The 23,649-nt window shown below is 54.0% G+C and overlaps 1 protein-coding gene across 1 annotated transcript in view; it reads right to left on the bottom strand.

Annotated features, from left to right (window-relative positions):
- The window catches only part of LOC123356577 (corticotropin-releasing factor receptor 1), an 82,234-nt gene that overhangs the window by 13,310 nt on the left and 45,275 nt on the right, over positions 1-23,649 (bottom strand). Inside the window, exons 3-9 of the mRNA XM_044999943.1 lie at positions 22,892-23,011; positions 13,986-14,071; positions 11,936-12,042; positions 9,688-9,808; positions 6,873-7,026; positions 5,464-5,524; positions 4,264-4,336 (exon numbers count right to left, since the gene is read on the bottom strand). Of these exons, the coding sequence (XP_044855878.1) occupies positions 4,264-4,336; positions 5,464-5,524; positions 6,873-7,026; positions 9,688-9,808; positions 11,936-12,042; positions 13,986-14,071; positions 22,892-23,011 (722 nt within the window). The remainder of the gene's footprint in view (positions 1-4,263; positions 4,337-5,463; positions 5,525-6,872; positions 7,027-9,687; positions 9,809-11,935; positions 12,043-13,985; positions 14,072-22,891; positions 23,012-23,649) is intronic.

Consider the following 23,649-nt stretch of genomic DNA (forward strand, 5'->3'; position numbering starts at 1 on the left):
AAGTGCAGCGCGCTGTAGGGAGGGTGGAAAAGCTGGCTGCACCCTGCCCTGGGGCGATGGCGTGGGGCTGGCTACGCTGCCTCTGTAGTGATCCCCCTTGCACTGGGGGGAGCATCCCCCCTCGCTGCTTGGCACCTGGCAGAGCCAGCAGAGCTCTGGGCAAGTGAGCTACAGTCTAGTCCTTCCTGTGCGTCAGCGACAGAACTAGGGTCCAATCAGCCACTCCTGTGAGGTCTTTAAGGCCCGGCTTGACAAAGCCCTGGCTGGGATGGTTTAGTTGGGGTTGGTCCTGCTTTGAGCAGGGGGTTGGACTAGAACCTCCTGGGGTCTCTTCCAACCCTAATCTTCTGTGAGTCTATGAAACTCTCTCATGCCCCTGGGCCTGGCCCAGTGTATCAGACTGGAACGTAGCCAGCAATCTGGTTGACACACTACCGAGGGCCTCAGTTATTCCTTTAGTCCCGGGGATGCTGAAGGAGAAGGAAAAGACCCAGCTTGACTCTCAGCTCCCAATGGGTGTCTGTAGGAAAACGAGCTGTCTGGTCGTAAATGGGGCCCATGTGGTGTGGAATCACCGAGTTGCCCCAATCTTGCCATCTCACAAGGGCGGAATGACGCGCACTTATAAACCCTTTCGCCTCCAGTGTTGGGGCAATTCATGGAGTCATTTCAATATGATAAAATTCTGGGGGGTGAGGGGGGTTATGGTTTTTCCTCAAAAAACCCTCACAAATAACAATGTAAGTTTTATTTTAAAAAAGCCATTTTTGGGGGCTGGAGAAAAAGCGTTGATGAAAAAACCCGTCAATCCCGCTCTAATTCTGACGGAGTCTTTCACGATTTCCGCAGGACCCAGCCTCGTTCAGCGCGCAGGCTGGACGGCCCCTCGGGGAAGGGGGCAGCGTCATTTAGCACCTGCGAAGCATTTTATGAGCAAGACATTCGGGAGGCAACTTCGGTGTCACGTCTGGGCTTCGTTCCAGGGGAGGGGAGAGGTGGTGGGAGATGGAGAGCTGGAGGGGAAGGGTTACCAGACAGAGGGGTGGAGAAAGGGACGAAAGAAAGGAAAAGAAGGAAGAGAAAGAGGAAGGTGAATAAGCGTCTGGGAGTCCCGGAGGCCACCGATCCATTGCCTGGCAGCTGCCCCGATTGCTGCTCCGTTAACGAGGTGATGGGGGGAGCTGCAGACAGGGCCAAGCGAAAACCGACACAGATTAAAAGCGGTCTGGCTACCTAAAGGGCTGGGAAATGAGACGCCCGGGGGAGGCCAGTTGATACCGGTGATTAAAAGCGCTGGGTATTATTACTGATCGGCGAGAAGGGAGGAGTAGCCACAGGGGCCTTTCATGTGGCGTTTCCCCTCCCGCCACCACATCCCAAGTCCCACCTGCCCCAGAGCAAAGCCGTGTCTCACTCCTCCACAGCTCCTGTTCACAAGGGCCGGTCAGCTGAGCAAGGACCAGACACAACGCCACGTGGCTGAGGTGCCCCGGGGTGGCCTCTCCAACACCTTGCGAAGAATCCCGTCCGGCGAGTCCCGGTTCATTTCCTCGCCAAGCGCACTCAGATCCCAACAGGCCTTGAGAAGCCAGGGCTGGTCTGACGCGTGCTGTGTGAGCTGCTGTAGCAAAGACGCGGTGGAACGGATGCTCCCTTTGGGACCATTTTAAAAGGAACTTCCCAGGCACGGGGAATATTTTGGCATCTCTACAGGATCAATCCATTCAAACAGCATCGCCCTGGCTTGTCACTGCAACCCCTCTGGGACGGGGCACCCGCTGCTTGGCACAGACCTATACATCCGGGCAGTGTTTCACTCCACCACCTTCGACGTACGAGTGCAGTCGCAGGATTTTCAGTGCCCCTCCGTTTTACTGCCCCTTCTCCAAAGGTGGGGGGAGCAGAGATGCCTCCTCCCAGAGAACTTCCTTTTGTCAGCCCTACTAGCCTTTCTCTCTCTTCTGCTCCTTCTCCCGACACGGCCTCCCTGTGCTCTTCTCTCCAGCCTCCTCCTTAAGGGGCTCATTCGCTTCCCCACCCCAATCTGATCTGATCTCCTCAATCAGGCCCAGGCTGCTCACCGGTGACCAGAGTGCTGGCTCAGCTGCTGATTCCTTCCACTCAAACACAAACTGCTCGTCTCGTTTCACGGCCTATCCCCGCCTCGGCACTCGTTCGCTACCCAGACGCTGACGCCCTACTCTGCTCGGCCAGAGACGCCGGCCTCCGGCGCCCGTTCGTGACATTTTCTAACACGCATCTTCGTGCCTTCTCCAGCGCGGCCCCTCACGCTCCCCGTAAACATCAGCAAAACCACCTCGTCACCCTCCTCAAAACTCCCCTTCGCCATGAGCCTGAAAAAAACCTAGATGCCGGTTAGGCAGCTGGTGTGCTGATACCGTCTGCTGCCTGTTCTGCCGACCGGGATTGTCTTGTGTTCCCCTGGCTGTCGCAATGACCTGTTGTCTCTCAATGTTAACCTTAGACTGTAACTCTTTGGGGCAGACACTGTCATTGGTCTGGATATAAGTCGACAGTGTGCCCTTGTTGCCAAGAAGGCTAACGGCATTTTGGGCTGTAGAAGTAGGGGCATTGCCAGCAGATTGAGGGACGTGCTCATTCCCCTCTATTCGACATTGGTGAGGCCTCATCTGGAGTACTGTGTCCAGTTTTGGGCCCCACACTACAAGAAGGATGTGGAAAAATTGGAAAGAGTCCAGCGGAGGGCAACAAAAATGATTAGGGGGCTGGAGCACATGACTTATGAGGAGAGGCTGAGGGAACTGGGATTGTTTAGTCTGCAGAAGAGAAGAATGAGGGGGGATTTGATAACTGCTTTAGAAAGAGGGTTCCAAAGTGGATGGATCTAGACTGTTCTCAGTGGTACCTGATGTCAGAACAAGGAGAAATGGTCTCAAGTTGCAGTGGGGGAGGTTTAGGTTGGACATTAGGGAAAACTTTTTCACTAGGAGGGTGGTGAAGCACTGGAATGGGTTACCTAGGGAGGTGGTGGAATCTCCTTCCTTAGAGGTTTTTAAGGTCAGGCTTGACAAAGCCCTGGCTGGGATGATTTAGTTGGGGTTGATCCTGCTTTGAGCAGGGGGTTGGACTAGATGATCTCCTGAGGTCCCGTCCAACCCTGATATTCTATGATTCTATGATTTGGGTCTGTACCGTGCCTAGCCCAATGGGGCCCTGATCTATGCCTTGGGCCTGGAAATGCTGGGAGAATCCAAGGAACAGATAATGTTACTAATCTGGGCAAACCACGTTGCCATGGGATTCAGGATAGTGCCCATCTGGGATGGTTGGTAGACGTCCATTGCGGACAGTGAGCTGCCTACACTGTACAGCTGACCCGATTCAGACCCAAGAAGGCGTTTGGCAGCTGGGAAAAGAGAGGAGCAGTGATAATGCTGCGGGGGGGAAGGTTTGGAATTTGGGGGGGACAGACCCAGGGTTACAAGTGGGAGGGTGGGAGAGGACTCAAGCAGGGAGGGCCTCCTCCCAGGAGGGTGCAAAGGTGGGGTTGGAAGTTGGGGTGTAGGATAGCTTGGGGGTGCAGGAAGGGGATCCATTTTCAGTGTGATTTCCAGTTATTATTTATATGGTGGGAGCACCTGGAGGATCAGGGTGCAAGATGCCGTACAGAGAGAAAACGGCCAACGTGCTTAAAGAGTTTATCAGCTAAGAGCCAAGGGGGTCAGATTTTGCAGGGTGGTGGGGTTAGCAGCTGGGTCGGGATTGTACAGTTTGACGAGGGCCTTGGCTCGTTAGCTGCTCAACTGCACTGTCTGGGACGTCCAGCGCTGACCCGGGCAGCTGCGTCACGTTCTAACCCGTCTTTCCTGCTCAAAGCAGTGCTGGCCGGCTAGTGCACTGCTCTGTCCTTAGCCCTCGCTCTCCCCGCTCATGTCACCCTGTCAGGGGGCTGCCAGCAAATCACAGTACAACGGCTGTCGCGGTACCCGCAGGCTTTCCCCAGGGCACCCCACAGAAGCAGCTGAGTGTCAGACACCCCCCGACCGGCTGGCTCTAGCACATCGCTCGGCGGGGTGAAACACTAAGGGGTTGTGGTTATTTCCAAGGAGACCTCAATCTGCTGAGGCAGATGCTCTCCTAAGAAACGTTCCCCCTTCACCTGTCCCATGGGCAGGGATGCTCCCCCTGGCTGAAGAGGCCTGAGCAGCTTAGGAGAATGTGGCCACCACAATCAGGACAAGATGAAGGCATCATCAAGGAAGCAAGAATATCTGCTCTTACCAGGAGCACCAGGATCATGGGGCCTTGGTAGATGTAATCGGTATAGACTCCTGCTCGCTTCCCGAACCAGCATCTGCAAGTCAAGTGAACAGGGCGGTCAGCAATGAATCTAGGCACAACTTCCTCAGAAGAGACCCTCCTGAGGCCTTGTTTACATGGGACGTTATATCGGTGTAAGGTAGGGTGTGAATTTAAAGCATAATAACTCGTTGGGTATAACTCCCCATGTGGAGACTCTTAATCCGGAATAGAGGCTTGTCTACACCTGGAGTTATTCTGGAATAGCTATGACTGATCAGCTCCATGTGTGGATAGGCTTCTTCTGGAATAAAAGGACCTTGCTCTGGTTTAGTTGAATTTAACTAAAGAGGAATCAGGCACTCTTATTCTGGAAGAAGGGGGTGTACACATGGAGTTAGGAAGAGCAATGGCACTTTAAATTCACACTTCACCCTAATCTGAATTAAATTTCGAGTGTAGGCAAGCTTTAAGAGGGCCTTAGTTATGTTGCGGGTTAGTTTATGTTGCTTCGGAAGTAGTCTAATCTAAACTGAAGAGACCCCGTTCTCCAGGAATTACAGCCTCCACACAGGCAGTTAGAAGGGTATAACCAAAGCGGTGGAAGTATACAAGTCTAACATCCCATGTGGACAAGTCCAGAGAGTGTCTACCCGGGTTTTGCCACCCTTTAAGCGCATCTCAACCGGTGCATCTCCTGTGGGAGCGGGAAAGCTGCGGCTGAAAAACAAGGCAAGTTGTCAGGCGCCGAAATGGGCTAATTTTAACACCACAGTTCACGTGATGAACACATCACGTTCCAGCTAACACATCACGTTCCACGTGTCCTCCCTTAGCAGGTCTCTGTGAAAACAGCACAGGCGGAGGCAGTGTATAACTGCTGGCAGATTAAATCCCAGCTCCATTTAGCAAACACTTTGTAGGATCCCAGGCTCAGGCTAACGTCTCCCCTTCAGTCCTCACTTATCATGTCAAGGGGAAAGCCCAGCGGCCGCCAGGCACTGAGCGGGACTAGGAAGAATCTTGTCTGTCTTTCCCCACCTTCTGCATGTAGCCGTCCGTCCGCAAACGCTTTAGGGTGGGAACAGAGCCACCTCTTTGTTTGTACCGCAGCCATCCTGAGCAGCGCGTCAATATCAATATTTCCCCGATGATAATAGACGTCGTAGAAATCAGGCTTACTTCTCATTGTCATAGTACAGCTTTCCAAGGGCCCAGGCAATAATGATCGGAAAAGGGATACCTGCGAGGAAAGAAACAGATCGGTCTGAGTGGCAGAAGTACGGATGAAGGTCCTGGGAAGAGCTACTCCAGATTCCTGACCAGGACTCTGAGGGCACTCGCGAGACGCTGCCCCCAAAGCGCTGGCTCGGGCGGAGCCGGTTGGAAGATGGTTTCTGATGGAATTTGCAAATTCAAAATCTGGAAATTGGGACAAATGCATGTGATGTTTTCATGAACGTTCCCCCTCCGCCTCCTTGTTTTTTCAAGCCAATATCGGGCTGGCTTGGAAGTGTGAATGACAAAATAAAAACGAGGTGAACGTTTTGAAACAAAGACAACACGACTGGGGCAAAGAGTCCGTTCAGCCAGATTTACTGGTGACTCATGAGGATACATTTTAGTCAGCAGCTTTCTCCTTTTTAAGATTAAAGATTTTGTAGCTTGTGAAAGTTATTTCTTTTTTAAAAGCCGACCTTATGTATGAGGGACACTAATACTGATCTTAATAAAGGAATGTGCTCAACAAACACTCTGTAGGCACACTGACATGATTTTAAAAAGAGAGGCCCAACGGAACGTTGATGGGACTTTTGTGCTTGTCTGCTCTGCATGGATCCCCCGCATGCAGCGCTGATGTCCACCCTGGTATCTGCACAGATCCCCTGCATGCAGCACTGGCGTCCACCCCTGGTGTCTGCACAGATCCCCCGCATGCAGCACTGGCGTCCACCCCTGGTGTCTGCACAGATCCCCCGCATGCAGCACTGGCGTCCACCCCTGGTATCTGCACAGATCCCCCGCATGAAGTGCTGGCGTCCACCCCGGTGTCTTCACAGATCCCCCGCACGCAGCGCTGGCGTCCACCCCTGGTGTCTGCACAGATCCCCCGCATGCAGCGCTGGCATCCACCCCTGGTATCTGCACAGATTCCCCCGCATGCAGCACTGACGTCCACATTGGTGTTTTCACGGATCCCACACATGCAGCACTGGTGCCCACCCCTGGTGTCTGCACAGATCCCCCGCATGCAGCACTGGTGCCCATCCCTGGTGTCTGCACAGATCCCCCGCATGCAGCACTGACGTCCACACTGGTGTTTTCACGGATCCCACACATGCAGCACTGGTGCACACCCCTGGTGTCTGCACAGATCCCCCGCATGCAGCGCTGGCGTCCACCCCTGCTGTCTGCACGGATCCCCTGCACGCAGCGCTGGCGTCCACCCCTGGTGTCTTCATGGATCCCCGCATGCAGCACTGGTGCCCACCCCTGCTGTCTGCACGGATCCCACACATGCAGCGCTGGCATCCAGCCTGGTGTCTGCACGGATCCCCGCATGCAGCGCTGGCGCCCACCCTGGGACTTACACCAGCCGATGCAGATGAACATCCACTTGCGGAGCTTGTCGGTGGAGTAGGTGAGCACAATGGCCGTGTGGAGGTAGCAGCCCTCGCCGAACATCCAGAAGAAGTTGGTGACGTGGAAGTAATTGTAGGCGGCTGTGACTAGGCGGCACCAGGCCTGCCATGGTGGGGAGGGACACAAAGGAAGCAGGAGAGGGTGTGTGTTAGGAGCAGACCAGGAAGCGATTTCAGAGTTTCTTCTCCCCGCTGGGCTGCTTGATTCATCTGGTGCTGAACACCGACAGCACACTTCCTACAGGTGCTCAAAGTAGGAAGCTCCATATTACAGAGGGGAAACTGAGGCACACAGAGACAGTGACTTGCCTAAGGAGACCCAGTGGGTCAGTGGCAGAGAACCCAACTCTCTCGATTCTACTTTAGTTCTTATCTAGTCCCTGTTATTGTAGCATCAAAGCATCTCACAATCGTTCATATATTTATCCTCAAAACACCCCCGGTGAAGCAGGACGCTGCTATTATCCCTCTGCGGCACATGGGAAACTGAGGCACAAACTAACCCAAGCGCTCAGTGGCAGAACACAGATTTGAACAAAGGTCACCTTAGTCCCAGGCCAGTCCCCTAACTGCGCCATCCCTGCGCCTCTCGGCTCGCTCCACGGTCTTCCACATACAGTAAATTAACGCAAGGGGTGACCTGCTTGCAGCGTGATACCCACCCCCAGGGCTGACGGCACATGGTGCATCTCACGTGGGCGATTCCCTGCTGAGAGGCCCCAGGCACAGGCATGTTCCAGGGGTGGCCTGGGCATGGACTTGGCTTCTTCTCCTCTGCTATGGTTCATGCCTCTCCTTTCCCCTCCCCTCCCAGAGACCATGTCACCCCCCATCTCCCACAAATCACCGCCCACAACGCCTGGCTGGAGCCGGGCTGACCTGAAAGCGAGGGCTGCTGGGAGAGGGCTAGAAGGGGCCGGTCCTGCTGGACACATCCCAGCCCCGGGTGCGAACTTCGGCAGGGGGCGGTGGCTCAGGAGCGAGGTGCATCAGCAGAGCGGAGGGCAGGGGAGTTTGCCCAGCACCTACCCACGTGCTCAGCTCTTTGCCAGCTGGGAAGAATCCGGCGCTGCCACGGGAAGCAAAGCCCTGGAGCGCCCCTGTGCCCTAGCGCGAAGGGAGCCACTCTGCAGGCGTTTGCAAGGTGGCTTCTCCCCGGGGGTGCTGGCGGGAGCCGGGGAGATTTACCCCTTGGCCTGCACCCCTGGGGGACCCCGCTGGGAGTCCAGCCAGGGCAGCCTGAAGGGTTTGAACCCAAGGAGCTGCACATCCGCCTGCAGACAACTAGCCAGGTCTGTGGGGGTGGGGGGCAGGGGGGAGGAGCCTGGGGGCTCCGGTGCCTCAGTCAGAAGCAGCAGTGAGAGGCAGATCTATGGGCGGGGGGGGGAGGGCCCCTGTCATCCTCCCCAGGCAAAGGTCAGGGGTGCACGTCTCCTCCCCTCTGCACTAACTTGCCGGGGAGGCCTCGGGGCCGGGACGTCTCCTGGAGGCCGAGCGCCAGGTTAATCGCGTCCCCAGAGGCAGGCTGCTCCGGGGGATGAACTCACACAACAGACACAAGCCAGGGCCCTGAGGGGTGGTGATGGGCTCCCCTGTCCCTGACAGCTGTGCTGAGGCTGCTGCTGCTGCAGGTCCCCGGTGGGACTCAGAGATAACGGGGCTGTGAATCCCCTCAATGGGGCCCCAGCAGACCCAGCGGGGCCCCCAGTGGGTCCTGCTGTGACCCGGGGATCTGCCCTCTACACTGGGGGAGCCTGCATCACTGGGATCCAGCCTGAGCTGCCTGCCTGCTGGAGCCGTGCACAGCACCGGTCCCTGCCACGATGCCCGTGCTGGCAACTCCTGCCTCTTTGGCTAGTGCCGCTCTAGCTGCAGCTGCACCGACTTGTCACCGTGACAGCTCTCGGCTGCAGGGCGCACCGCCCAACCGGGCTGGGCAGCAGCTCGCCCACGGGGCCAGGCAACACGTGCCACGTGGGGGCAGCACCACCCAGTGCTACAACTTAGCACGCTGGGTATCGTATACCACCCTGGGCTGTGCCCGGCACGCTGGGTATCGCATACCACCCTGGGCTGTGCCCGGCACGCTGGGTATCGCATACCACCCTGGGCTGTGCCCGGCACACTGGTGTGCAACAGGCACCCTGGGCTGTGCCCGGCATGCTGGTGTGCAACATGGCACCCTGGGCTGTGCCCGGCACGCTGGGTATCACATACCACCCTGGGCTGTATCCGGCACACTGGGTATCGCATACCACCCTGGGCTGTGCCCGGAATGCTGGTGTGCAACGTGGCACCCTGGGCTGTGCCCGGCATGCTGGTGTGCAATATGGCACCCAAGGCAGTGCCAAGTATCCTGGGTGTGTAACATGGCACCCTAGGCAGTGCCCGGGACGCCAGGCATGGAACATTGCACCCTGACCAGTGCCCGGTATGCTGGGCGTGCGACAGTACTTGGCAGTACTTGCTGCACCAGGTGAGCTCAAGCCCACCCTGGGCAGTGCCTGGCGCCCTCGGGATATGTTTCCACTGCACCTCGGGTGTGTGACTGCAGCCCGGGTGGCCAGACCAGCGCTAGCTTCAATCTAGTGAACACATCTAAAAATAGCAGCAAAGCTGCGGTGGCCGGGGGCTTCAGTGCCCCCAGTGCCCGCCGCTCCCCGGGACCATGTGACCAGCTCGTGCTGCTGCAGAGTCACTGTGATTGTTACTCGAGCTGGGAAATGCCCAGCACGCTGGGCGCGTAGCAGCCCGCTGGACTCACCACGTTGCTTTCATGCACGGCTGGGTTCATGGTGAGCTGCACCACGAACCAGGTGGCATTTCGTAGGATGAAGGCTGTGATCAGGTTCCAGTGAATGATGTTCCGCAGGCACCGGATGCTCCTGAGCACACGAGAGGGGAAGGGAAGCGGCTCTTAGGACACCTTTGCCGTTCGGTGTCAAAGCGGTACCAACCTCTGCCCTATCTAATGGTTCCCCCGCCTCCCTGACGTCCACCTGCGGAGCTGGCCAATCAGTGCCACGCGCGGGGGGGGGGGAGTTTGTGGTGGGGGAGCTGGAATTGGGGGAGCCTAACTCATTGTGACCCTAAGAGCACCCCACAGCCAGACACTGTGACACTCATCTCAGCCTTCTACTAGGTGGGAGCAGCTCTTCGTCCCCGCTGAGCCGGGATGCAGTCAAACTGGTGACCTACAAGGGACTTATGGGGGTCCCAGAGCCCAGGCTCCAGCCCAAACCCGAGTGTCTACACCACAGTTTTACAGTCCCAGCCCTGCGAGCCCAAATCAGCTGACTCGGGCCATCCGCGAGTGTTTAATTGTTGTGTAGAGGGACCCTATGTCCCAGTAGAGAGGGGACGTAGTGGTGCCTCTCCACAGTGCTGTGTGTGTGTGTGTGTGTGTGTGAGAGCCAGGACATGCTGGCCGAATCTCCTGAGCAAATCCCCCTGGCTCTGTGTCTGCGAGGCTCCTGATCGTGTGCCTCTGAGTGAGTGTGTGTGTTTGGGGGAGCCAGGACAACACACCAGCCAAGTCCCCTTAGTAAAGCCTCCTGGCTCTTTGGTCGTGCCGGCGGTTGTTTCTGTGGGACAGAGGCCTGTCTCCTTCCCTCTCCACACCCGGCTCATTTCACACAGGCAGCCACGCCACCATCACTTTCAGTCACGGCCACCCCGGGGCCTTAGTCTCTCTCTGCAGGTGCAAGTAACGCCCATTGGCTTGAATCAGGCTGTGTTTGCTGGCCTGGCTCTAAAGAGGAAATGCTCCTGCACTCAGGTCCCTGGGCCGTCCTGCCCCGTGCAGCACAGAACGTCTCCCAAGCTGAGCACCAGCATTGCAGCCCGGCCCAGGGCCGGTCAGAATCCCAGGAACAATTTGCAATTTTGAAAAGCTTTCCCCATCTTGAATTGGGACAAAAAGTAAAAAATTCCAAATTTTCCACCAACTGAAATTCTAAAATTCTAATTTTTTTAAACAAATAAATGAGGTTAAATTTTGAAATGAAAAGTCATTTTCAACCTCGAACTTTTCATTTAGAAAATCTCATAACGGGACGTTTTGACAAATTTGAATATTTTTTTAGAGGGAACTTTTTCAAATCAGATTCTTTCTCACTAACAGTTTTGGTTTGAATGAATCGGAATTTTCCAACAAAAATTGTTTTGTTGAAAAATTGTTCACCAACCCGACTGAGCGGAAAATGACATGAACAGTTCGCCTTTCAGGCAAAGAGGTAGTGATCCGTTCCCCAAGGTCTCCGATTTATAGGTCTGTGTGGAGTGACTGTTGGGGAATATGGACAAGATAGGAAATGCAACAGGGGCTCAAAACAATGCTTCCTAGAACTGCTTCGAAATTTCCTGTCTAAACTGTTTTTGTGTCAGAAAATCAGATTTTTAACTAAACAATTGTTTTTGTCAAAAATGCCTGCTTTCCTTGGAAATTTTGTTGTTGAAAAACGAAAGGCGCCCGGTCAAAATATTTCAGCCAAAACCTGAAATATTTCAGTTTTGATTTACTGCAGCAATGCCTCATGGGAGCTGTAGTTCAGGTGCCTAATGTCCCCATTGTCCTTCATGGGCCAGGCTCCCCGGCTGCTCTACATCTCCCACGATGCACCTTGGGATGGACTCCCATAATGCACCACCCTTCCTCCCCAAGACTGTGGTTCATCATGGGAGATGTAGTCCAATTAGAGAGCCTGGCCTATAGAAGAGAATGGAAGCATGAAGGGCCAAAACTACAATGCCCATGAGGCATTTCCAAATCAAAATATTGAGGTTTTTGGCCAAAATTTGTTGTTATTCGAATTTCTGCTGAAATACTGAAATGTTCCATGGAAAATGTAGATGGAGACAAAAATGTTTCTGACCAAGTCTAGTTCTTCCATCTCAATCCCAGCGAGCCGCACAAGAGGACCTATCTCTGGCTGCACACTGGCGGGAGAAAGGAGGAGAACAAACCCTGGACGCCATTCGGACACCCGCCATGGGCTTCTTGGGTCTCTTACCTCAAGCGCATGAAGAGGACAAAGGCCAGGAGCAGGGCCCCGAACGAGACGCAGTGTCCCAGGTAGTTTATGATGACGGCAATGTGGTAATGCAGCTTGCTCTTCCTCTGAGGGAGAAAAGACACAACAACGGTGGATCAGCTGGAAGTTGGTGGCCGCCGAGGGCCACTGCTTTGTAAAGTGCTTCGGGACCTACGGACGAAAGAGCTCGCTATTGTTATTGTTGTCTCTGCCCTGAGGAGCTTACCATCTCTGTAGCCAAGACAGACATAGGGCAGGAGGAAGGAATATAGTTAACACGTGAGCAGAGTGATGGTTTGCAAACGCCATGCTAGGTTCCCGCTGGGTTTTTCGTAGCATTTCTAACCACTCTGTCCTACTGCCTCTCTCCATCCGGCTCTGGGGGTTTGGGGCCCCCAAGCCTCTTTTAATCCATGCGGCTGCCCTGCTTTAGATTCCAGTCAGCTGCTTGACATCTTTTCTATAGTGCAGGGCCCAGAGGAGCCCAGGGCGGAGGAGCACAATGAATCCGCAGGGGGCGCTGTTGGCCGCAAAAGCCCTGCAAGGAGATGAGACCGAATGTGCACACGAGCCTGCGCTCGATAACGTCTCAGCCCTGCTGCGGGAGCCTCGTTTAACATTTTTTTTTATTAAATCTTTAAGAAAGTGGCAAAAAGGGAAAATACAAGATCTCGGCACAGACCTCATGGAGCCAATCACCAGGATATCTCAAGACAAAAATTCACGGCCTTGATTTGCATCGACATGAAGGCTCTGACAGTGTGGAAGATGTCCAAGCAAGTGTAGACGGAATTCACTCCCACTTGCAGGCCCGTTTACGGAGCGCGAGCTGTCCTTGACATCAATGAAAATCAGGCCTGACATTTTTAAAATGCTCCTTCCCTGTTTCATGTCTAACACCCTCAAGCATTAAACTGGAAAGGCTGGTCAAGCTTTTCAAAGGTGTCTAGTGATTTGGGGTCCTTCAACGTGGGATGCTTTGAAGGAGACACTTGCCCAGGACCTGATTTCCGGAGTATGGGTGGGTCAGCAAGTTCTGAACATCCAGCCTCTAGCTGGCGTCTCAGCTTGAGAACCCGAAGTCTGGGACACCCCCCCGTATCTCAGGCCACTTTTGAAAATCTGGGCTAGAATCTCAATCTACAGGGGAAGGATGGTCTGAAAAATGTAAGCGCTGCCACGCTGAGTCCATCTGGCCCAGTATCCTGTCTCTGACAGTGGCCAGTATCAGAGCTTCAGGGAGAGTGCATAGAACAGGGCCATTTGGAGTGATCCACCCCGTCTTCCTCTCTTGGCTTCTGGCAGTCAGAGGTTTAGGGGCACCCCGAGCATGGGGTTGCACCCTGACCATCTTCGCTAATAGCCACCGATGGACCTATCCTCCAGGAACTTATCTGGCTCGTTTTTGAATCCAGCGCTTTTATAATTAAGGCCTGGGAGGGTGGGGGGCAGCAGTGATAATTGTGCTGTGAATCATGCCCTGTGCGGCCAATGGATTATTTCATGCCACCGTGGGCTGGGATACACTTTGTTCTATTCTGCTCATGCAGCGTGTCCTTTACTCCCTAGGTGGTCACCCTAAAAGCTCCTGGTGCATCGAGATGGCTGCTTGTGAACACGGATGGCTCAGGACGCACACAGTGTGTAACCCACGCTCACTCACTGCGGCATTCTGTCACCTTGTAGCGGTGCCTGAGTCACGTATAGAGAAGTCAGAGACCCTGCTCTGGGCCTGGCTAACAGCACCCGGTTGTTCAAGTCAGGGAACAAAGGTTTGCGTGTTATGATCCAGCAGCCTTAGGTTTGATTCCCTGCTGATGACTTGTTAACCGTGTCTCCTCATCCTTACATGTGCCACTCTTCTCCCTAAAGACGCCCATCCACCGAAGCTTGTTGCTGTCAAACCCTAAAACTTCTTGAAGACACCCGCTTCCTTTTGCAACTTGATTTCCTCTTCCTCCTTCCGACCACCTCCTTCCAACCCCCCGGAACAAGCACGACCTGGTTCAAACGGTCTATGGACACGTACCTCCTCGTTGAGAATCTCCTGGCACTGGGAATAATTGGCGCGCGCTGCCCAGCTCCCGTTCATGAGGCATTCTCTGTACCCGTTGTCTGGAAGAAAGAGACACAAACACAGTGAATAGCACAGGATGCAGGGCGCTGGGCACAAACCTTTTTAAAAAAGAGATTTGCAAGTTGCTATGGCGAGAGTTGCAGGTTGCCATGGCACCGGGCCAACTGGATCTTTTTTCTGTACTCCTGACTCATTGACTTGATTATTATTATTTCAACATGGGAACCCATTTGCCACGTTTGTTCTTTCAAAAACTTTCTTTGCAAACAAGGATGAAAGCGGGAGCCAAGAAGGAAAGAAAGAAAAGCAAATCTAGAGGAAAGGGCTGGCGGTAATTTTCCCTTCATACCGGCTGTTCGCCCGGTTGATCTTCCCTGTTTGTTTCAACGCTTTCTCGGTCATAATGTGAAGCTGGCACCTTATTTCCTGCAATAGCAACTTCCTTAGCATATTGGCAAATTTCATTTTCACAGGGATGACTCTAGGCACCATGAGCTGAGAAGACAGCTCCCATGGCAAGCCCAGAGCAGTATCCTATTAGCGTTAGCACCAGAGGAATGACAGAGCGAGGGGGACATTGCAGGTCTATTATTAGCAAACAAGCCTTTGTGCCCTATCAGAGAAATCGGATTCACAGATTACAAGGCCGGAAGGGACCTGTCATAGGCCCAGGTCCAGAGCTGTGCCTCAGTTTCCCCTTTGGCGATATAAACCAGTCTGATAACCCCTTGTTCACGGCAGACGTTAGTCGCCGATAACCAACAAACTAGAATAAAGAAATACCCCGAGCTTCAGTTTTCTCCTCACCCAGAGACGCCTTTTTCTTCTTGCCACCTCTCATCAGGACATTGCCAGCAGCTCCCCTTGCCCCCAGACTCAGCTGCTTCATCACCAACCACACTGTGGCCCAGTCTCTTGTTCTGCTTTCCCCCCCGTTGGAGAGCTGCATCGGACAGGCCTGGAGCCTGGGTTTCAGAGCCCAGAATGCTGGACAGGCTGGTACGTCCAGGAGTGGCGCGGCTTGCCCCCACCTGCGTGACCCCGCCCCCGCTGGCATGACCTCGCGAGCATGGTGCAGGTGAGGCCATGCTACATGGAGGACGCCATTTTGAAGAGCGCGCCGTGCCGCCCAGCATGACTTCACACGTGTGTGCGCAAAGTCCAGCCAGTGGAGGCGGAGCGGCGTGCTCTTGCCAATGGCATCCTCCATGTGGGATACCAGACAAAAGCTCACGTCTGGTTTTTGTCTCAGCCCCTTGGTGCCAGTGCTAACCCCAGTGCGGTGCCAGGAGGTGCTGGGCTGCAGGCAGTGGAGCGGGTAGAGCAGTAGGGGGTGATCTCCCCTCGGCGACAGTGCTGGTCCCAATGCCCGAGCGCCGCAGCAGGGGGCACCCTCTCTGGAATGAAACACGAAGCTGATACCTTTCCCACGCCGGGATGTGGTTAGCTTCCTCCTGCCGGCTACCCTCCACCTCCGTAGTGCCGGCTTTGCGGTGGGATGGAGCCACAAGCCCTTTGCCATTTGGTGTGAATGCACACAGAACACCTTGGTACCCTGTGCACCCCCCGCCCCCCAGCAGTGAGGCACTCAGATAGCCCAGTGATGAGCATGGTATCCATGTGCCCATAGCTAAATGGCTTAGACAGGGAAACTTGTCCTTTCATCCCCCTCTGGAGGCCTCTGGCCGCTAGACGTGATCACGCGCCATTTGTTTCTCATGCACACTTCACACACACCATCAATTGGGAGGGCTAGATTAGTGATGAGAGATCTGTGAATGTGAATTAGAGACCACACATTACAGAGCCAGCCGTGGAGAATTCACAGGGACACAGACAGCCCTTAGATTGTTTGTTAAATAAAACAAACAAACAACCTCCCCCTCCCCTAGGGTTATTGATGGTTTAATGATTTCAGAGCATCTTCCTGCACACCCCTCGGATCAATTTATGCCCTCAAATGCCACAGAGTTGCGACAGGCAGCGCTGATCCCAAACCCAAGCCTGAGGATAATTTATCGCACTCACCACTCATGTTGCATCTCCGGTCAATATACGGCCACTAGCAGGGCCGGCTCCAGCTTTTTTGCCGTCCCAAGCGGCCAAAAAAAAAAAAAAAAGATGAAGCCCCAATCGGTGGCACTTCGGCGGCAACTCAGCCGTGCCACTTAATTCTTCAGCGGCAATTCAGCGGCGGGTTCTTCGCTCCGAGAGGGACCGAGAGACCCGCCGCCGAATTGCCGCCGAAACCCCTGGACGTGCCGCCCCTTTTCATTGGCCGCCCCAAGCACCTGCTTCCTTTGCTGGCGCCTGGCGCCGGCCCTGGCCACTAGGGCTGTCAAACGATTCAAAAATATCCTCGCCGTTCACCACGAGATTAGACAGAAAGACCCGTGCTTACGCGCAGATTTCATTGCGCCGCTCAACACTAACAGGATACTCATTGCAACGTATTCTAAGTAATTGCGGATGTTTCTCTACATTTGCAACTACGCTGAAAGTGAAAGTGCAACTGTAGTGGGGCGGATTGCCCCACTCCCTGTGAGAATGGGCTGTAGCAGGCCAGGGCGCCTGCGCAGACAGGGCTTATTGTGAGCCAATTAGGGCCCAGTTTAGGGACAGCCAATCAGGGCCAGGCTCAGACATATATAAAGGCTGCCCAGAGCAGGAGCAGTCAGTCTGTCCCAGGCCTTCCACAGGGGAAGGTCAGTCTCCAAGGGAGGAGACTAGCACCACGGACAGCGCAGTGCTGGCCAGGCTCAGGGAGGCTAGGGAGCTTGAACCCGTAGCCTGCCAGGCTGCAGGCCCTGAAGGGAAGGGCCTAGCGGGTGCAAGGGGCCGTAGGGGAAGCGGCCCAGGGAAACAGACAGTGGAAGGGGAGAGAAGGACAGTGAGGCTGACGCCAGAGGGTCCCGGGGCCGGGACCCAGAGTAGAGGGTGGGCCTGGGTCCCCTCCCTTCACTCCTTGCAGTGCACCCAGCCCTTGGTCATAGGAAGCAGCCATATTGCTATGCTAGATCCCTGACAAGAGGGATTGGACTCGGAGGGCGGTTGGACATAGTGACTTGGGTGTGGGACTGCTGATCACTGCCCCCCGGAAGGGGGCGCAGATGGACTAAGGGGCACCGCCGGAGGGCAGTGGCCTCGAAGAGGATGCCGCCGAGCACGCAGCAATGCGGGTCCAGAGATAACAACAGAGGACAGAACGATGGACGGGACACCACCAGGAGGAGGCGCTCCACTGGAAAGAGCTAATTCCCAGAGTCACCAGCAGGAGGCGCCAGGTGGTGAGTCCCAACCTGTTACAGCAACTTACAAACGTCGAAGCAGGAAGGGGCATACGAATGTTTAGCGCATCTGGCACGGAAATACCTTGCAACGTCGGCGATAAGAGTGCCATGTGAATGCCTGTTCTCGCTTTCAGGTGACACTGCAAATAAGAAGCGGGCAGCAGCATCTCCAGTAAAGGTAAACAAACTTGTTTGTTTTAGCGATTGGCTGAACAAGAAATAGGACAAGTGTAGGCTTGAAAGTTTTATATGGTTTTGTTTTTGAGTGCAGGTATGTAGCCCCCCCAAAAATCTACGTTTGTAAGTTGCACTTTCACGATAAAGAGGTTGCACTACGGTGCTTGTATGAGGTGAACTGAAAAATACTATTTCTTTGGTTTATCTTTTGACAGTGCAAACATTTGCAATCTAAAATAATGACATAAAGCGAGCACTGTACACTTTGAATCCTGGGTTGTAACTGAAATCAATGTCGAAAAGCATCCCAAAGCATTTATAATACATGTAAATTGGGGGCCTATTGTTGTTTAGCAGTGCGATTACGACTGCCACGAACCACAACTGTTTTTTTAAAATCTAGTTAATTTGTTTTGCGTTAATCGCGTGCCTTTAACTGCAATTAATTGACAGCCCCGACTGCACCGTTTCTCCACCAAGGCCGCCAGTGCTAATGAACGAGGGTGGAGCGGGTTTGTTAAACAGAGGAGTTGCAGTCAGTCCAGCAGAGGTCTAGGCAGGGCTGCTCTAGGCACCAGCGCTCCAAGCATGTGCTTGGGGCGGCACTTTCCAAGGGGCAGCGCTCCGGCTCCTTTTATTTTTTTGGCTTGGGGTGCAAAAAACTGGAAGCCACCCTGAGCGGAGGTGAGCTGCGGTGGTGGGGGGCACGGGGAGGGCCGCAGGAAGTAACCCTGGGTTGGGAGGCAGAGGAACCACTCCCCCCCAGCTCATCTCCGCTCCACTGCCGCCTGCTCCCCCAAGCACGCTGCCGCTCCGCTTCTCCCCCCTCCCTCCCAGGCTTGCCTGGGAAATTTTTTTTTTCTTGGGGCGGCAAAAAACTTGGAGCCGGCCCCGGGTCTAGGATTGTGATAACCAGGTACCGTGGATCAGAGCTGTATTGGCAGAATTGCCTGGGGATCCCAGGACTGGAATAGCGGGGAGTACTGCAAGCTAGGGGGGAGGCACTTTCCAGCTGTGTGTGTGTGCACGCGAGGGGTGCTGTACTGGGATGAGTGTCAGAAGCCAGGGCAATGTTACTGTGTGTTTCACAGCCCACTGGGTTAACAGTTAATGCTACATTTTTGCAAGACTGGGACCAGTCTACAGGGTGACCAGATGTGCTGATTTTATAGGGACAGTCCCGATATTTGGGGCTTTTTCCTATATAGGCACCTATTACCTCCCACCCCCGTCCCGATTTTTCACGCTTGCTGTCTGGTTACCCAACCTGTGCTCCACAAGGAATCCAAACTGGATGCAAAATCTGGAGAGAACCCAGGAAACTGGATTGGGCTCAGGGCTCACAGGGCCCCTGAGGGGCCCGGGGCAAATTGCCCCACTTGTCCGCCCCCCGCCGGGCGGCCCTGTGGCCAACACTGAAGCAGATTGGCGCGAGGTACAGAGGACTCTTTCCTATGTGCCTGGCTGGTGTGTCTTGCTCACAAGCTCAGGGTCACACTGATCACCAGAGGGGGGTCGGTAAAGAATTTCCCAGGGGACACAGATTGGCACCAATTCAATTCCCTGCCAATGCAGGGGCCTCAGGCTTGGTCTCTGCCTGCGGCACACAGCTGTTTAGTTTCAGGAGGACTTAAATGCTTGAGTCTAACCAAAGTCATTGCGCTCAATACGGGGTAACCGGTGAAATGTACAGACCTATGCTATGCAGGTCAGACTAGGAGAGGTGAAGGTTTGTGGGATGCTTGGATGATGTCTGCACCATATTGTGAATTCTAAAAGTCCCTCAAAACAGCTAAAAAAGCAAAAAATGGGTCCGGGTGGGTCGGGGGTCTCAAACAACACTGCAAATTTGGAGCCACCTTGAGCTTCCTGGTTGTCACTACACTGTACAAGATGGCTACTCAGAGCTTAGTGGTAGGAGTGGGCTAGGGACTCAGCCTGTCCCGCTTTCAACGCCCAGATCCCCCGACACTGAGCTGTAGGAGAATCTTCATTTGCTAGTAGCAGCGCTGGGCCTAAGACACACAGTTGAGTAGCTCTGATTCTACCCGGTAGATTGCAGTGGTGTGAACGTGCACACACACACACATGCACACACACACATACACATGCGCACACCCTCCCCCTCCCAATTCACAGGCCCTTAAAAGGATTCAAGGCAGAGTGACTTGCCCAAAGTCACACAGCGGGCAGTGGCACTCGGGTCTCCGGATGCCCACTAACCGAACCGGGTCAACAGCGGTGAGTGCAAAGCGCTGGCAGATGGGCACATTAATTCCGAGAGTGCCAGGTGCCAGGATGTGGCGAAGGACAAAGCGGTGGAGGAGCTACTGTGTGGGAAGGCCGCTGAGCGGGGGAGAGCGGAAGCGAGTACGTGAATGTAAGCACCAGCTGTCAGATTCCTTTTCATGCTGACTGCACCAAGTGAGGAGCTGGAAGATGCCTGGGCCACGGGTCCTGCTATCGGCTTCAACAGGGCAAGACAAAGGGCCGCTCCTGCTGGAAGCTCTTTAGGGCAGGAGCTGTCGTTTTGTTCTGTTTGTACAGCGCCTGGCACAATGGGATGGTGGTCCATGATGAGAGCTGCTAGCTGCTATGGCTAATGATAAACATCCAACACACAATGCCCAGGCTAGGGCAGTATTGCTGCAGCGAGAAAGGAACTGGGAGGGAAGCTTCCGTTTGAATAAAACCACAGTGATTCCCTCTGAAGGAAGGATGGGCCAGTGGTTAAGGGAATAGCTTATGACTTGGGAGTCCTGGGCTCCGTCCCGTCCTCTGCCACCGACATCTTGTGTCACCCGGGGCAAGTCATGTAGGATAAATCTACACAGCTCACGGCAGCGAGCCTCCCAGGCTGGGCCTGGTGGGGGCTGTGCCAGTGCTATAAAAATGGCCATGTAGCTGCTGAATCCAGGGTCTGAAGCCCACCCCCTCTCTAAGCTTCAGAGCCCAAGCTCCAGGATAGCTCAGTGGTTTTTAAGCCTTGGCCTGCTAAACCCAGGGTTGTGAATTCAGTACTTCAGGAGGCCATTTAGGGATATGGGGCAAAAATCTGTCTGGGGATTAGCCCTGCTTTGAGCAGGGGGTTGGACTAGATACCTCCTGAGGTCCCTTCCAACCCTGAGATTCTATGTTTACTTGGCTATTTTCAGTGCAAGCCCAAGTCTGTCTATCTGGGCTGGGAGGCTCACTGCTGCAGACTGTGTGGACAAGCCCTTCGCCCCATTGCAAGGCCTAACTGATTTAGGAGCCTAAGTTTAATTTTTCAAAAGGGATTTAGGCGCTCTCTAAGAGCTCACATTTAGAGCTGGTGAAGAAATGGGCTCTTCCCCCCCGCCCTCCATGGAAAATGTGGACTTTTCCTCCAAAAATCAAAGATAAGAAAATGTTCCACGGGCTGAGACACTTCCGTGTTCAGCCAAAAGCGTTTGCGATGAGATTTGGAGATTTTCCGTGGAAAACGCTTCCTTGTGGTGAAAGGGCGCCAGTTAGCCAAACACCCGACTCTCCGTCAAAAACTAGTTTAGCCAGAATATTTCCCACGAGTCCTAGTCACATTCTATGGGCCTGACCTAACAGCCCTGCCCAAGGCAAGGAGTGCCAGCGAGGTCAGATCTGCTCTAGGAATTATTTTGGGGGCAGTTCCCTGGCTTGTGTTATACAGGAGGTCAGACTGGTTGATCGGCCTGGTCCCTTTTTGCCTTAGAATCTGTGTCCGTGGGACCGTATGATCCAGTGTTTGCTGGATCAGGGGCTAACACAGGCTGCCACACAACGTGCTAGCCAGACTCACGGCAGACAGGAGATCACTTTTTGAACACACGCATCTCACTTGGCTGCCTTCTTTTGCAAAGGCATCACAGAAGAGGCGGTGGCGCTGGGAGATCCCGTGGCCTCCTCACCTGAGCAGAAGTTGCACACCTCGTGGAAGATTCCCATCCCCGCTCCGCAGGCCCAAGAGGGTCAGCGTGTGGAAGAAATTTCCCAAAGCCAGGTATGTGGAAGGCTGGGGCACTGGGCAAGGCTCCAGCCCGAGACTTGGGTAGACCCAGGTTCCCATTGTTAACTACGAATCTCAATACCTTTGAGGCCTCTCTTTTCCATCTGTAAAATGGGTATATGAGCACTGCCCGACCTCATAGGGGTGTTGTGAGGATGAAGATTGTATGCGGCTCTGATGCTAAGATAATGGGGACCTCAGCTAAGTAAATAGCTCGGAAATGACCAAGGTTCAGCCTCACCTAGTATAAATTTAGCTCATGAAATTGTAAGGAAATGGGAGCCCAAAGGGCATGAAAGTGATAGGAAAATGTGATCAGCATCCCTTACATCTCTGTCCGTGAGCCCAGCTCCCCTCCTAATAAACTGAAGATGCTGGCTAGCGGTGCCGGGTTGCAAAGCCACCAGCGAGGCACTGTAATATGCGTTGCCAAACAATGAAGACATCAAAGCAGAGCCAGGCAGGAGGAAAATAAACCTGCCCAGTTTCACTGAGCAAAGCTACCTTCCCAACAATGAAGTCGCCCCAGAGATCAAACAAACAAATCCACGCGGCCTTGCAAAGAAGCATTGCCGGAAAGTCCCCATGACAACAAGCTGACATCACAAAGGTGGCCTCATCATTAAGTCATTAAATATAACGCCGTGTGGACAATCATGATAATCAGCAGCTTAAGAACCAGTAACGAAATATAAACCCATTATCCTGTTCCCTGGGAGAGCCGGGGATAATTCATGTTTCTGATGGATATTTTTTTTTGGTTGATAATTATCACCACTTTTGAGGGGGAAAAAAGATACCCTTCTCCGTGCCGTAGCCATTAACCAGACTCGAGGTTTCCCCCGCCCGCTTCTCCCCCAACCTCCGGCTCTCAGCAAAACTTCACCCGCCATTTGCAAGCGATTTTCGTTAAAATGCCGTGAACAAGAATAAGCAGGAAACAATTCCCTTCAGGGCCCTTATATCCGAAGGCGCTTGGAAATTTGCACTTTCCTTTTCTCTGTGGAAGGATGAGCCCATTCCTAAACACAGGGGCACAGACCCGCTTTCTACCCACATATTTACTCCTGAGGCTGATCCGGGCACTTTAGATAATAACCTACTATTCTTTCTCTCAAGCACATTAATATGGACCTAGGGTGCTTATTTCCCGCCCCCATGATCTCTGAACACCACACGCGTGCTGGGCAGGTGCCCATGTCAGCTGCAAAAGAAGCAGAAGCTCTTTGGTAGCCATGAGAGAATAACAAGGTATCAGGGGGTTTCCTGTGCCCCATAGCCCTGTGTGTGTGCAACTGATGCCACACTCATCTCTCGGGGTCAGTGGCACTGGTGCGGCCACCCCCTTCCCATTCCCTCCCCCGCCCCGTCAGACCCACGTGCCTTACTTGTGGTGTTGTATCGGACTCCGTGTAAGTATTCGGGGCAAGGGCGGGCCACCAGCTGCCCCACAGCACTCGGGGGCCAGCATGTACCGATCAGGTCTATGGAGGCGTTGCACTGGAGACCTGGGAGAGACAGGGGAGAGGGTTACCAGAGATCTCAAAGTTACCTGCATGGAGCTCCCCCCGCCCCCCCGCAGCACCCCTTGGCGACAGAGCAAAGGGACTGAACCTTGCAGAGCTGTGGGTATGGTGGGCTAGGGGATTTGTTGCTGGCTTCTCACTGTATCGCATGCTCATCCCCAGCTGCTTGCAGCATCCCATTATTCCCTAACACACTGGAAGTTTTCTTGCTCTGAAGCCATCATGGCTGGCCACTGTCCGAGCCTGTTTCTTCACTAAATAAAAAAGGGGTCTCTCTTACGAGATAGCTAACTTGAAATAGCCACAGCGTTGCAAGCTCCTAGTGGAGATGAGGCACGGGGAAGGGTAACCTTGCTGTAGCTGGCTGTGGTGAAACCCTACACCACTGGCTCCTAAACTGCACCGGTTTATGAACCACCTTCTTAAAAACTTGTTGTGAAGCAATGGATGGAACATCAAGCTCATGTACCATCAGTCGCACATGTACTGCGGTGTGGAAGCACCTGCCTTAAACCCTCCCCCTCCATCCTTTATCTCAACCAGCAACTACCGCTACATCATGGTTTCCACTCGGGTTTTACAGCAAGACAGCTAACGTGCAAGAGCTTATCTCATTGTAG

Source organism: Mauremys mutica, chromosome 25 (genome assembly GCF_020497125.1).
Source record: "Mauremys mutica isolate MM-2020 ecotype Southern chromosome 25, ASM2049712v1, whole genome shotgun sequence".
NCBI classification, from domain to species: Eukaryota; Metazoa; Chordata; order Testudines; family Geoemydidae; genus Mauremys; species Mauremys mutica.